Genomic DNA, 14927 nt, shown 5'->3' with positions numbered 1-14927 from the left:
TATATTAGAAGTCATATTCAACATCCACTTGCCACAAAAATCTGATAGGTCATCTGCCTCTTCGGTTTGATTTGGCATGACACTTCTGAATGCTCAGCATTATTTTATGTATAGAGAGCAAGAGGAGGGAAGAGGACTGTTAAAAATCCTGAAGAAACAGCAATTATGGAACTTAAGGTATTAAAGTCAAAGTAGACTGGAGGGAAAAAGAAAAGGAGGGGGGATGAGAAAATGGCAGGGTTAAGGCCAGCTCAAATCATTCAATTAATAACCCATTTATTAAAACAAGATGTGAAGAGAATGAAATGAACTGCTTCTGCCTGTGATGTGAATTAATCACTGACATATTGTCAAATGTAACATGCACATACCAAATAAATAAAAAAACATTACACACAGCACTCTCTTTGACTTTATATTATTTATTACTGTACATGCAGAGTGTGGTTTTCAAAATGTTTAATGCATTAGATAAGCCAATATAACGGCATAGCACAAGCTAACCTTACGAATATAATATAAATGCTGGAACAACTAAAGAATTCAAAACATCACCAGAAATGTATTATTCTTCAGCCTCCAAGCCAAAAACACTGTAAGCCAATATTAGCTTTACCATACAACTTCAACTCCAACCTACAGAGAAATTGGCGAAACATACATTGAAGCTGAAGTAAAGCAGGGCAGAGAGAAACTCAATCAATTATTGATGGTTAAGATGCAGAGAGAGTGCTGCTACAGATGGAGCAAGGGTGGGTGTTAGGGGGATCTGGACAACCATTTGTGCCAACATCCACCGAAAAAAGCCTGAACCGGAAGTGCTAATTTTCTGGTTTGAGATCAATTAAAAATACAGTGACAAGTGTTGGTGAAACTAAAATATTTGTCTTCTCACATTAGCTTAAAATAAATGTATTAGTATTTATTGTATTTGGTGAGCTGGTGATTGTTTGGTAGGAAAAATAAAGTGAGTTATTGTGTGTACTTCAGATATAATTGCTTTTTTTGCAGCAAGATATTTTCATGTTGGTTAGGTTCATCGCCACATTCAAGGAGTGTGATTATTCTGAAATAAACCAAGCACTTAGCTATATTTAGCAAATGTGTGAATATGCAGACGTGTTTTTAGAGAGCACCACTTTTACTGAACATCTGGTGTGATAGTCTGAACCCTTGGGACTTTGTATTTATAGTCTTAACTGTTAATTCTCCGGCAAGCCCCGTAAAACAATGTGCGTGTTACTGTTGAAGGGCCGGGGTATTTCTGTTTTGCCAATTTTTATGTTAGGATATATTCTTTCCCTTTTTCCTCCATTTTCAGAAGTCTCTCTATAATTATTATGCAACGCAGTACAAAAGCTTTAATTTTGATTTCATAGTGGGTGAATAATCCTGATGAATGATTAAAATGCATTCAACATGACTGGAATTCATTTCTCATATCCATCAGAAAAATTCACATAAGTCTTGGGATATAAGACTGCACATAGTCAGGGACTAATTCTTGCCTCAGGACTGTTTATGAAGATGAAATTTATCATAGTCACGAGACTATCACGCTGTCACAAAATAACTGAAATATGTATTTGTTTTTTAAGACAACAGATCCTAAATCTTTTACCGTGAATGTTATTCGACATGTCATAATAGTTGAGAAAGAGCAGGCCTCGCATAAGGGAGGGGCTTGTCATAAATCTGACTGTCCTTTTATCAGCTGCCACTGTAATTTATCCGATTTTCTTCCTTTGTGTCTGCTGTTTATTGATTTTGTCTCTGGCTACAATTGGAAACACCTTATGTTGTGGTTTTGTTAGGACTAAGCACTCCTTGAATTGCTGCTCCTTCAGAAATGCCCCCAAAACGACCTTAAAGGGTTAGTTCACCCAAAAATTAAAATTCTGTAAGTAATTACTCACCCTCATGTTGTTCCAACCCCGTAAGACTTTCGTTCATCTTCGGAACACAAATTAAGATATTTTTGATGAAATCTGAGAAATCACTCCTTCATAGGCTGCTAGGTAATCGATATCTGCCAGCCCAGAAAAGTTAGTACACTGTAAAATCTAATTAGCTGGACTTACTTAAAAAAAGCATGCAAACCAATTGCCTTAAAAAAGCAAGTAAAGTGAAATAGGAAGAGTATGTGGTACTGACAAATGCTTAGTTAGTATAGTTCACTTACACAAGAGTTCTAGTAACTATTTACTTTAAATAAAATATAATTGTTACCATTGTTGTGTTTTGCAGGCTGAATGTTGACGTCTGTGTGACTCAAGTATGATCAATTGCAAGATTGTCACAAATATAGAGTGATTATATAAACCCAATTAAAAGTTTCACAAGGTATTTAGGACATAAGTGTTAGCAACAAAATTATAAAAGATCATTAATTGACATAAAATATAATTGTTATATATCATTCATTCATTCATTCTTTCATTCATATATATATATGCCTCAAAAACCACACTCAAACCAATCAATTAATCTTAACTTAGGTTTTCTTAGTAAACAAAACATAGTATGTGAATAGTGCAGATTACTAGATTTTTACAATTAAGTTAAGACATTAAGTAAAGTTAACTAAAAAGTGTTAGTTAGAATCACTGTTGGATTTTACAGTGTAAAGTTAAAACATACAAATGACTACAGTGGCTCAACCTTAAGTTTATCGAGCGACGAGAATACTTTTTGTGCACAAAAAAAAAGAAAAAAAAAGACTTTATTCAACTATTCATTTAACTATTCTTCTGTGTGGGCCTCTGAGTGAGTTCACGTAGTGTAACAGCGCAGCGCTTCTGGGTTGTACGTCAGAACGTAGGCTCACTATTGGCCGACGCTGGTCATGTGTGTGATTATGCGTGTGATGCGAATAGTGAGCCTACGTTCTGACGTACAGCCCAGAAGCGCTGCGCTGTTACACTCACTTTTCTGGGCTGGCAGATATTGATTACCTAGTAGCCTATGAAGGAGTGAGCCAGCTCTCAGATTTCATTAAAAATATCTTAATTTGTGTTCCGAAGATGAACGAAAGTCTTACGGGGTTGGAACAACATGAGGGTGAGTAATTACTAACAGAATTTTCATTTTTGGGTGAACTAACCCTTTAAGACATGCTACTTTCAGGAAGAAAACTACAAACAAAACCCCCTACCACCACGTGGCCTGGAGTCAAACACTTAACCTCAGGTCGCTCCAAAGGGACTGTTGCCATAGTAAGGGAAGTCACACTGGAAGCTTCTGCTAAATGGCAAACAGCTTGTGAGGACTATATGTCTTTCTGTGGAGTCTAAGTTTTCCATTTTTAGCCAACTGTGCACAAACTGCTGGAGGATCTACTAAATATTAATGTCACAGTTATGTTCAGTTTTTGCTTTCTGTCTTTGCTTTCTCCCTGCTTGTGTGTTTCCTTATTAGTTACCTTGGTTACTGATTTGATTAGTCATTCTTTTCAGCTGTGTCCTTTATTAGTTCCCTTTGTTTGTTCCTTGTATTTAAGGCCTCGTGTTTCATTTGAGTTTTGTCCGATCTCGTCAGGGTATCACGGTTGTTACCGTGTCTGCTTTCTACTGAGTTTCGTGTTGTGGATTATTCATTGAAGAATTTTTTTAATCATATCAATCTTCGTCGTGTCGTGTGTGATCAACGACCCTTCGTGACAATTAAAGAGCCGCACAGATTTTTTTTTTCCTTTTTTTTTTTTTTGGAAAGAATAATCAATAAATCCTTCAGGAGCTTTTTTCTATCTGACCTTTAAAATCCTTTTCATTGGTGTAACCTAATATTCAGGTTGATATAGTTACATCAAATAATTATATTTTGTTAATAAAAAGAGTTAGCAAGAAGCACATTTAAATAAAACCAAAATCACACAATACATATTTTGAATCTTGTACTCTGCATGTGTGATTTTGGTTTTATGGTGTTTATAGGGATAGTCTACTAATTAACTAAAAAGATCATGTATGTTTGTTGTCTAAAAATAGTTAGTCAATAGATATATAGATAGTCAATTATTAACATTAGTTAACTACGTTAGTTAACATGAACTAAGAAAGAACAATATCTACAGCATTTAATATTATTAGTTAGTTAATTTCAACATTTACTAATACATTATTAAAATCAAAAGTTGTAATTGTTAACATTAGTTAATGCACTGTGAACTAACATGAACAAACAATGAACAGTTCTAATTTTAACAAAGATGAATAAATACTGTAATAAATGTATTGCTCATTGTTAGTTCATGTTAGTTAATATATTAACTAATGTTAACAAATGAGACCTTAGTGTAAAGTTTTACCATACATATGTTTTATGGTTCACGGAGAGTCAAATAATCATATAAATAGTTCAAATATTTGATTATGACTTCTGGAATTTGTAACTGTTTTAAGACTAAAAACAGTTAAATGAAGCAAACATACATGTAATACGAAATATATCATGTGGTGATGTGTTAGGCTAATGTCATACGGCAAGTCCCTGTTTTGCGAGTGAAACACAGAGGTCAGATGAAATAACAGCACATTCTCAGTGTCTACCATCCTCACCATTTTTGCGACCGAAAGGACCCGCTCTCTCATCCAGCACCGCGGACAGCGCCTGCGTCTCACGCGAGCCTCAGCAGGAAGTGGCCATCATTCGCTCTTTTCATCGCGCGCGCCCCTCCCACCCCCTTTCCTCTCGAGTCACTCGCAATGACTGGCGAACGGAGGCACAGCACAGAACACGTATGCAGCAGCAGCATCTTTACTCTGGGCGAGTGAAGAGATTGCAGTGTCTGCTTCCGCACCCGAAAGTGTGTCAGGATATTCAAAATTCACCAACAGTCGACCAGCCCATCTGAATGCCGAACACTACGTCAACTAACTGATACCTTTCCACGCCGTAAATATCCCACCGTGCGTTTAATTCGCTTGTACGGTTAAAGCGAGAGCAAAAATAAAAAAAAATGTTGGATCCATCCTCCAGCGAAGAGGAATCGGACGGGATAGTGGAGGAGGAAAGCCGAGAGGTGATGGCTCCTCAGTCCGGATCCATTCGCATCTCCCCCAGCAGGACCAGCGAGAGCTCCGATAGGCTCCAAACCACCAGCCGAGGCTCCAGCGCGCGACCATCCAGCCCGAGTCCGTCGGCCGTCAGCGAGCCAGAAAAGGAGGACGTGGAGAAACTGCAGAGGGAAGAAGATGAACGAAAGAAGAAACTGCAACTCTATGTCTTTGTGATGCGATGCGTCGCCTATCCTTTCAACGCCAAGCAGCCTACCGACATGGCAAGGCGACAGCTGAAGGTAAGAGCATGAGGTGTCCGGGTCTCACCTTGAGAAAAACGTTATGCATCATAACGTTCCTTTTATGTCATGATATTATCAGCAAACATTGGATTAAATACGCCTGCACATGTAGGGTGATATTACTCATAAAGTGAGGGAACATTTGTACAAAATCACAATATCCTTCATGGAACACCTATAAAATCACAGTCTTCATTGTCAGTCTGTTTTTTAAGCTCAGAAGGTCCTGTCGCGAGCCCCCCAAATTCGTGCACATTCGGTCAAATTCGGCCGCACGAGATGAGCTCTAATTATAGATATTCTTCTATATAGAGGTTGATGGACCAAAATAAAGCGGTGTCATTGCCGTAGTACAGTCATGTGACTCGTTCACATTGGAAGTCAGTGGTTGTGTGCAGTCTTGCGGCCATAGGATATTCAGTTCCATTTGCGCCATCTCTCGCGCCACTCATTCATCTTCCAAGGTGACTTTTGGCGTAACAGATGCGAACGCTGAATCCACTGTTCAGAAGGTCAAAACACATTACGAACGTATTTGTCATGTCACTTGATTTATGTAAATACTTAATCGTATTTTTATGATTTTAAGTAAATTTTTACGCAATTATTTTATTATGGCATTTTTTTCTCAAAAGCCTGTTGATAAAAAAACAAGTCTAAATGAAATGCAATGTGTGAAATTATCCTGAGAGTTTTATTTACAGCCTATTGACTTGAGACTGGAAGAAACGAAAGAAACCTGTTTCAGTTACTAACATAAAAATGTTTCCTTGTTCAGAGAGATAGCCTATCTTTCAGAGGTCCCAACCAATTCCCCACAGTTATTGATCCAAGCTTTTCACAACAACATGCTCTGAAACCACAGTTAACAGCTATTACTGCTATAGTAAGTGACAACACTCCAGTCTTATACTTACATTCTTATCGTATTTGCTTCCATACACTTTTAAATAAATTAAGAAAAAGCTAAAAGATTTTGATAATTAAACATTACAGTTCTAGAAAGACTGTTGTCAGTGTATGGATTTGACTGGACATTATGTTAGTGTTATTTTCATAGTATATGTAAATAAAAGAAACAAGTATATATGTGTAATGTAAATATCACATTTTGAAATAAAAAGCTATTTGACATTGTCAACGTAGCTGTAGATTTGGTTATGCAATATGGCTTCATCAGATGAGAAAACAATAGACTCATTGAAAAGCTACGGATGTATGGGTTCCAAATTATTATTCAATGCTAGGCAGCATCACGTGAGGTCGAAGAGGTCTTTATAGATGTAAAAGCTGTGATCAATTGTATTGGAATACCTATGTTTGTCATTACAAGATGTCAACGCTCTGATCTTCACAATGTGTGCTGATTTAGTCATGTAAGTCGGGGCTAGTGGTATTTGGGTCTTTACAAAGAATCTCAGAGTTGAGTCACTGTTGAGGTCCTTTAGGTTCAGTAGAATCACTGCAGTCAATCACTTTAGTGACTCAGAATCATCCATGTGAATCATCGACATTGAAGGACTTCTAACAGGGTCGAAAGAATGGTATAACTCATTTAAGACATTTAAGACAGCACTAACATCATTGAGATGCACATTATGGTGAATGTTAAAGATCAGTGGCTTTATTAAAAAACTTCTACATGCTGTAGATTCATGCACCATCAAACCGAAGGGTTCCAAGATTCAACAAAGAGAGGCTGAAGCACTCTTTTGTGCATCAGGCTATCTTATAGAGTTGAATAACACTTTAAATCAAAAATCAAGAGTATAAGCTTAGGTGTTGTAGTGTTGTAATTGTATAAGCGTATAGGAGTGTAAGGTGTAATGTAACGTTTAAGGGAGTGTAATGTATAGTTTTGTGTGGATCAATATGTCAATGTTTATTAGATGTTGATTGTTGTGAACGTAGATACTGTCATGCAAGAAAAAAGTCAGATTTGTCTGACAATAAAGTATTATATCATCATATCATATCGCAATAGTAGTTTTAAGATTAACTTTTCCCAATAGCATTCATTCAGTGAATGCATCCTATATGAGGGCTTGATGTTTACTTGTTTACTCAATAAATATAAATCTGAACAAACTCATTGCATATGGGCCTATTAACAGATGGAAAATAAAAAAAGACCAACATATGTACACATTGACATCCAATTTATTATACAAAATAACATACTAAAGAAGATAAAAACAATAAGTTCAAACTATCAAAAACACTGTATTTTAGGTTTTTCTGGAGTGCCAGATGAAAAAGTTGGATACACACTAGCATTTTGGGGTTTAAGATATCATCACTAAAAATCATTATAATTTTTTTTTTTTTTCATCTCTTTAGGCTGCACTAATTTATTTGCAGAAAGCTTGACTAGTAGTTTTATGAGTGCTTATTCAGCTAATGTGATATCAGAGGAGTTCAGGGGATTGAAGGTAATGGCTGTAGCATATGTCTCATTAAGTAATCACATTTTTTCTCTCAAAGAAAATTAAATCTCCTTTGTGCATTATTTCTTATGTGTATGCAGCTTGATTTTCTTTCTCTGCTATTTGACTGCAAAAGCAGTTAAAGAATATATGTCCTTTATCAGGTTAATGCTCACATGCTGATTATGATGTTTACCTAAAATGTTATGTTATACTATAAAGACAATTTGGTCATGAAGGTTATTTTGTTGAAGGGAGAATGACACATCTTGTGCTTCTGTTCTGAGTCATTATGAAAGTTCTTAAAGGGATAGTTCAAAGAGAATAGTGGTTCTTTTCATTTTCAGTATAAGCTGTTTACGCATTGACAATAAAAATGTGATTAATACATGAGAATTCTTACAGCCCCTTTAAAGGTTAACTAAAGCCATATGCATAGGACATTATAATCTATTATAATATAATATTTCCCCCTTTACTTATAAATCACATCATATGTTGGGAATATCATTATTAAATTTGCTGTCAATTTTACATCCATACTCTTGGGCTGTACTCTTGCATCCATTCTCTAGAGTGTAGCTGCTGGCTAATAACAAAACTTATTCGATTTTTGCTTATTCGCAAAATACCTTGAAGCATCCTAGTGTGCAGTGAGTGTTTGCTGTGGAAAGCAATCAAATCCAGAATTAGATTTCAAATCTTTTCTCTTCTAAAAGGCTGCCTTCCTAGTTTGTTTGAGTTTTTTTCATTTAAGTTTGGTGCATCTGCAGGCTTATCATTGTTCATGTCTCCAGCAAACTGCTCATTAGTCAGCCGTCCTCTGCTCAGCCAGTCCATTATAAAATTCAATAATGTTGAATGACAGCCTCATTGTTTCTATAGCATGTGAATCACATTTCATTCTCTTTTGGTCCAGGTTTTAGTCCAGGAGGTTACCTTTACTGTTGGTTTTGCCTTAGACTAATTTGTATGCTGTCATCACCCTGGATCTGCTCTCATGAGCCTCTGGTCTGGGCCGACAGCTCTAGCTTGAACCCCAGATGATACAGGCACACGATAGAGATCTCTCAGCAGTTTTGTTCATGGGCCTTGGGGGAGGATAGCATTTCAATTATCTGTATCCTTCCCGTCTTTGATTTCATCACTGATAGATGGTAGATGTCCCCCCGTTTCAGCAGATAAGGTGGTCTCATAACAAGGACACATCATCAGGATGTAGAGGCTCTTACAGACTCCCAACCCTCTAGCTTTTTGTTGCACCTATAAACTGAAACATTAAGATTTTCATCAGATCAGTACACACAGCGTGTACATCCCGCTGAGGTTTCACTCCTCGCAGAGTAATACTGATGGTGACAGCTTTCAAGGGCTCGTTGTCTTTTACTTAGCTGGCTAAGCACATCTTTGTGTCATTTCAGATGAATTTATCTGCTGATGAGGTCTTCTTTCCTGCTCTTTTCTCCTTTAGCTTTATTTTCATCTTTATCTTCTTCTGTGTTTTACCTAATTACCTGCTATTTTAGGTTGCAATTACATGTTTGCGTAATAGGATCCGCTTTTAAAAGACATTAAGGTTGGAATCTGTATCAAATTTCAATATGCCTATACTAATTTCAACTAACATGTAAAGTAAAAATCTTATAAACATATCTATAAATAAAATATAATAAATATGAATAATTAAATTTATTATAAATATACAACAAAGTTAGTTCTGGTTCTTGTATTTCATTTTTTTTTTTTTGCAGCGACTAGCAAAAATAAACAAAGTAGCTGCCAATGTTGTGTCTAAAATGGAAGTTTAAGTGGAATAGTATTAATGTCTTGTTTACAGAACTGGTATATTAAAGCACAAAGCATTATTAAGTTTAGAGAAGATGTCTTTGAAAGTATTTTCTAGAATAAAATAGTTTAATAAAATATTTGCAATGTAGTTTTACAGTATCTAAATATTTGATTTAAATATATAAATATGTAACAGCTGCTTTATTAGATTTATTATACATTGCTTTATTATACAGTCAGGATAAGGCTTTTATGCTCAGATTAAGAGATTCACATCGGTCTTGAGGTTGCCCATTTACATTGTCATCCGTTGGTGTGTACATTTGCATGTGATATCACATGTTGACAGGTTTAGCTTGACTATTGTTTGTATTGCACAGTCACACCTTTGTAAAGGCTTTTGACCTTGTGAAAAACAGCATAGACAGACTGCGGTGTTGTACTGTCACTCACAGCTAGGCTTTTATCTATGTACAAGCCTTTAGTGGATGCCTATTTGCAATCTAAAACCAATGGCCATGTTTAGATGCGCAGTGGGTCTGCTGTTGCATTGCAAGGAAACATATCCGTGCATAAATGTGAAAAATGTATTGTTAGGTTATAAATTGATGGAAATATACTGAACTGCTGGTCTCAAATGAGATGCATCACCTTGAGTCTTTTATTAATGCAATGGTGTTCACACACTAAAATGTGCCTATCTAGGAGAAATAATGCCTGTCCCATTTAAAAGGCTTTACAATAAATGTCTGCATTGCTGTAGGGCTTGCAAAAGGAGATAGTGAAAGTTTTTTCCCTTTATTACAAGAGGCAAGCACATGAAAGATGGGGGAATGAACTCAATCAAACTCCGTGTTTCAGAGTATTTAGCACAATCAAACCCAATGAGAATGACCCTACAGGCCTTCTCTATATGGTCTGAGAGCCCCACTGGTTTGGCCTGCTGGCCACATGATTTTATTCTTGTTCAGACAGGAAGGCAAATCAGAGCAGCTTTGTGTGATGGATGAAGTTACCATGCCTGTATCGAGTTGCCAGGCTCACAAATTCAGTTTCATTCTCCACTGATTTCCAATTGAGGTCTTTTACGGAGCGACACTACCAGCATGTATTGTGTGCGCGTGTGTATAAAACCTCTGCCGCAATCCCACACGCACATGTTGAAAGACAGGCACAAGTAACAAGAGGAGAGGACAAGACTGGAAAGAGAAAAATCAAGATAGAAAGGATAGACAAATGTCTAATTATTAATAATTAATAAAATAAAATGAAAAAATCAACAATTAAAAATCAAATTACTTGTCCATTTTAAGTTCATGAGGATTTTCATTGCAACGACATACACTCACCTAAAGGATTATTAGGAACACCTGTTCAATTTCTCAACTCAAATTCTCATTATCAAATCAACCAATCACATGGCAGTTGCGTCAATGCATTTAGGGGTGTGGTCCTGGTCAAGACAATCTCCTGAACTCCAAACTGAATGTCAGAATGGGAAAGAAAGGTGATTTAAGCAATTTTGAGCGTGGCATGGTTGTTGGTGCCAGACGGGCCGGTCTGAGTATTTCACAATCTGCTCAGTTACTGGGATTTTCACGCACAACCATTTCTAGGGTTTACAAAGAATGGTGTGAAAAGGGAAAAACATCCAGTATGCGGCAGTCCTGTGGGCGAAAATGCCTTGTTGATGCTAGAGGTCAGAGGAGAATGGGCCGACTGATTCAAGCTGATAGAAGAGCAACTTTGACTGAAATAACCACTCGTTACAACCAAGGTATGCAGCAAAGCATTTGTGAAGCCACAACATGCACAACCTTGAGGCGGATGGGCTACAACAGCAGAAGACCCCACCGGGTACCACTCATCTCCACTACAAATAGGAAAAAGAGGCTACAATTTGCACGAGCTCACCAAAATTGGACAGTTGAAGACTGGAAAAATGTTGCCTGGTCTGATGAGTCTCGATTTCTGTTGAGACATTCAGATGGTAGAGTCAGAATTTGGCGTAAACAGAATGAGAACATGGATCCATCATGCCTTGTTACCACTGTGCAGGCTGGTGGTGGTGGTGTAATGGTGTGGGGGATGTTTTCTTGGCACACTTTAGGCCCCTTAGTGCCAATTGGGCATCGTTTAAATGCCACGGCCTACCTGAGCATTGTTTCTGACCATGTCCATCCCTTTATGACCACCATGTACCCATCCTCTGATGGCTACTTCCAGCAGGATAATGCACCATGTCACAAAGCTTGAATCATTTCAAATTGGTTTCTTGAACATGATAATGAGTTCACTGTACTAAAATGGCCCCCACAGTCACCAGATCTCAACCCAATAGAGCATCTTTGGGATGTGGTGGAACGGGAGCTTCGTGCCCTGGATGTGCATCCCACAAATCTCCATCAACTGCAAGATGCTATCCTATCAATATGGGCCAACATTTCTAAAGAATGCATTCAGCACCTTGTTGAATCAATGCCACGTAGAATTAAGGCAGTTCTGAAGGCGAAAGGGGGTCAAACACAGTATTAGTATGGTGTTCCTAATAATCCTTTAGGTGAGTGTATTTAAGAAAATCTCTTGCAGTTTACTGACTAAAGCATAAGCTGAAGTAAGGATCCAACTTTCAAATCAAATCAAATTTGTAGAGCAGTCAAAACTGAAAAATATGTGGGAAGAAAAACATACAAATCACTCAAACAACAACAACAACCAATCCCGTTTGGTCTTGTCTGTGATGGGCTTTGAAATGAAAAACAATATGTAAAACTGCATTTGCATCAATAAGCCCAAATACATATATTAGCCTACTACAAATTATAATTCAAGTGATGCTTTGTTTTCTAGAAAAACAAAAAATCCAGGCAAATATTGCACACATGACACAGTCTGTAACATCAGTAATGCAGTGTGGGTTGTGATTTTATGAGGAATTTGATTTAAAACAGGTCAGTGAGAATAGGAGAGATTAATGGATCCACATTATATTTGCTATTTTGGTTTCTGTGTATGTCAAATCACTGACAACTGACATTTATAGAAGAGTTATGTAAGCACATTTATTTTGCCAAAATGCTTGAAACAAGGCTTTTGCTGTTAAAGATTAAACAGACACGTCCCCGTCTTTCCTAAACCACACCCTCAAAGATTCATTCGAGATGGAGCAGGACAGCAGCAGCACATCTCGGTGCTGTCTAAAACAACAGGAGGAAAACAGCATTCTCGCATGACAAACTAACAACTGACAACGGCTTATTAAAAGTAAATATGGCATTTAATGAGAATGATCTGCTTCAACTATCACACTGTTGCTTCTCTTTTATGGGCTGCCCGATCAATCATTCAGAATGACTGACAGGCAGAAAGCACCTCAGTGTCTTCGGATTGACTCAGAAAACAATTTGACCTCAGCCAGTAGTTTCTTTTTTTATTTAATTCACAGGTGTGATCATTTTGTCCATAAAAATCCATTAAAAACTGTTCAAAACAAGCTCGACTTCCCTATTGTGACTTATCTGAAGTGAAATAGCCTAGAAAAAATGTAGGGCGGGACTTGATTTTGTCCATTGGGAATTGATTGGATCATTGTGGTTTGCTATTGCTGTGATCTCATATGAGTGACAGGTTGCCCCGCCCTCGCGCCAGTAAATACATCATCAGAGAACAGATGTCACTGCAAGAGGGAGGGGAAGTTATTTTCATTAAATATTATGAGTACACATTATTTTTTTTAAATGATGCGAACGGATAATAATACATGAAACTTACTGGACTATTGATGTTTGCTGGTTGTTTACAGGGATTCTAATACTTAAGGAAAAATATATGTTTTTATAAAAAAAAACAAAAAACATTTAAAACAATACGGAAAGCATAGAAATGAATATTAAGGGTTGAGGATAGACATAAGGGTCTGTAGTGAAGGGAACAGGTTGAGGACACAACAATGACAGCAACACTAATAGAAAGAGAGTGGAGGTCAGACAGCATATTAGAGCCTGAGAGACGGCAGCGGTTATGGCAGCTGGATGGAGAAGGAGTTAGTTATGAGAGGTTACTGTGGAGATAAGAGGATGTTTGATTGAAAGGCCAGAGCTGGATCTCCTCTGATGAGATTTGGAGATTCTGAAATTACCTTATTAATATAACAGGGTGAGAGGGATGAATTTTATCGGTTCATTAAGCACACTGAGAGAAAAGGACAGGTGAGGAGAGGAAGAGAACGTGAGAGACTGACAGATTCATTTTGTCAGAAGTAATAACATCCAGCTGAAAGGTTCTTAAACCTCTTTTAGCAGGTCATACACATTTGAGTGTGAATTATTAATTAGTGGAATAAATGGTGGCTATTTTTAGTGCTGCTTTAATTAACTTATGACCCAGGGAGTAAATTTAGCCTAGCACTCTTAAAAATAAAAAAATCTGATAAATGTAATATTGATTCATCAATATATTGATAAATGGACACACACACATATATATATATCATTTTAATAATATACATACATAGCATGACATTTCAAGGACTTTACTGTTAAAAGTCATTTCAGTGCAGTGTGAATGTGGACAACAGAACATTTTATGCATCCATATTCATTAATCAAAGCTCATTCTGAAGGCTGTGTTTGAACTTTTGCAACTGTGTATTTATTGCATTCCTAAAGAGCCAGAGCAGTGTGTGTTTGAAAATGTTTGCTTTTGCTGAAAAAGGGTTGATTTTTTTGTTCATATATTGAGGGGCATTGCAGTATGTGTGGAAGTCTGTTTTTGTATACATATATACAGACGCTGAGATGAGGGACATCTGCTCAAACTATTTGAGCACTTTTCTGTAATGATTAAGAACAGAATAAGAGACCCAAGGATACCATAAAGTGCATTTATATAACAGAGATCAGACAGAATTAGGGAGAGGTGATGTTTTGTTTATGTGAGTTTGTCTTTATTTTGGGTAATGAAGATGATACCTAATTTGTAAAAATTGTTGAAAGTATATTAATTATGTGGTTGTTTTACATGCTTAAGAGAAGATCATGAATGTGCATTCACACTTACCATATTTCAGGGACTATGGGTAACTCACTTCTGCCCTAATAAAGCTCCTAATGAGACTTCTAATATTCATGGAAATAAAGTGTCCTGCCTATGGTGATAAATTCGAGGCAAAACTTATGTGTAATTTATGTTGCTATTCAGCACTAATTGGCTTCTCATATTTGTGCACTTTGAAGATAGATGGCTCAATTAACAATGAGAGAAATAATAACAACCCTCTCTAGTGCAGAAGCAAACCAAAAATAAACCTTGATTTGGCGCACAAAGGAATATATTGAATTTTGATGGTTTTATTCTGCTTTAATGCCCAACCAAAAGCCCAAATTTTGACCCACAGCTGAAAAACAGAACATCAC

The 14927-nt window shown here is 36.9% G+C and overlaps 1 protein-coding gene across 8 annotated transcripts in view; it reads left to right on the top strand.

Annotated features, from left to right (window-relative positions):
* Positions 1-4696: 4696 nt before the first annotated feature.
* cadpsb (Ca2+-dependent activator protein for secretion b) overlaps positions 4697-14927 on the top strand; it is a 78973-nt gene continuing 68742 nt past the window's right edge. For all 8 annotated transcript variants that reach the window (XM_084127988.1, XM_084127987.1, XM_084127991.1 and 5 more), the window contains exon 1: positions 4697-5296. In XM_084127988.1, the coding sequence (XP_083984114.1) occupies positions 4958-5296 (339 nt within the window). In that variant the 5' untranslated portion in view covers positions 4697-4957. The remainder of the gene's footprint in view (positions 5297-14927) is intronic.

This window comes from Abramis brama, assembly GCF_963993115.1.
Source record: "Abramis brama genome assembly, chromosome: 11".
In the NCBI taxonomy this organism is placed as follows: domain Eukaryota; kingdom Metazoa; phylum Chordata; class Actinopteri; order Cypriniformes; family Leuciscidae; genus Abramis; species Abramis brama.
The sequence above is the reverse complement of the archived record's forward strand: the minus strand, read 5'-3'. Positions and strand labels throughout refer to the sequence as shown.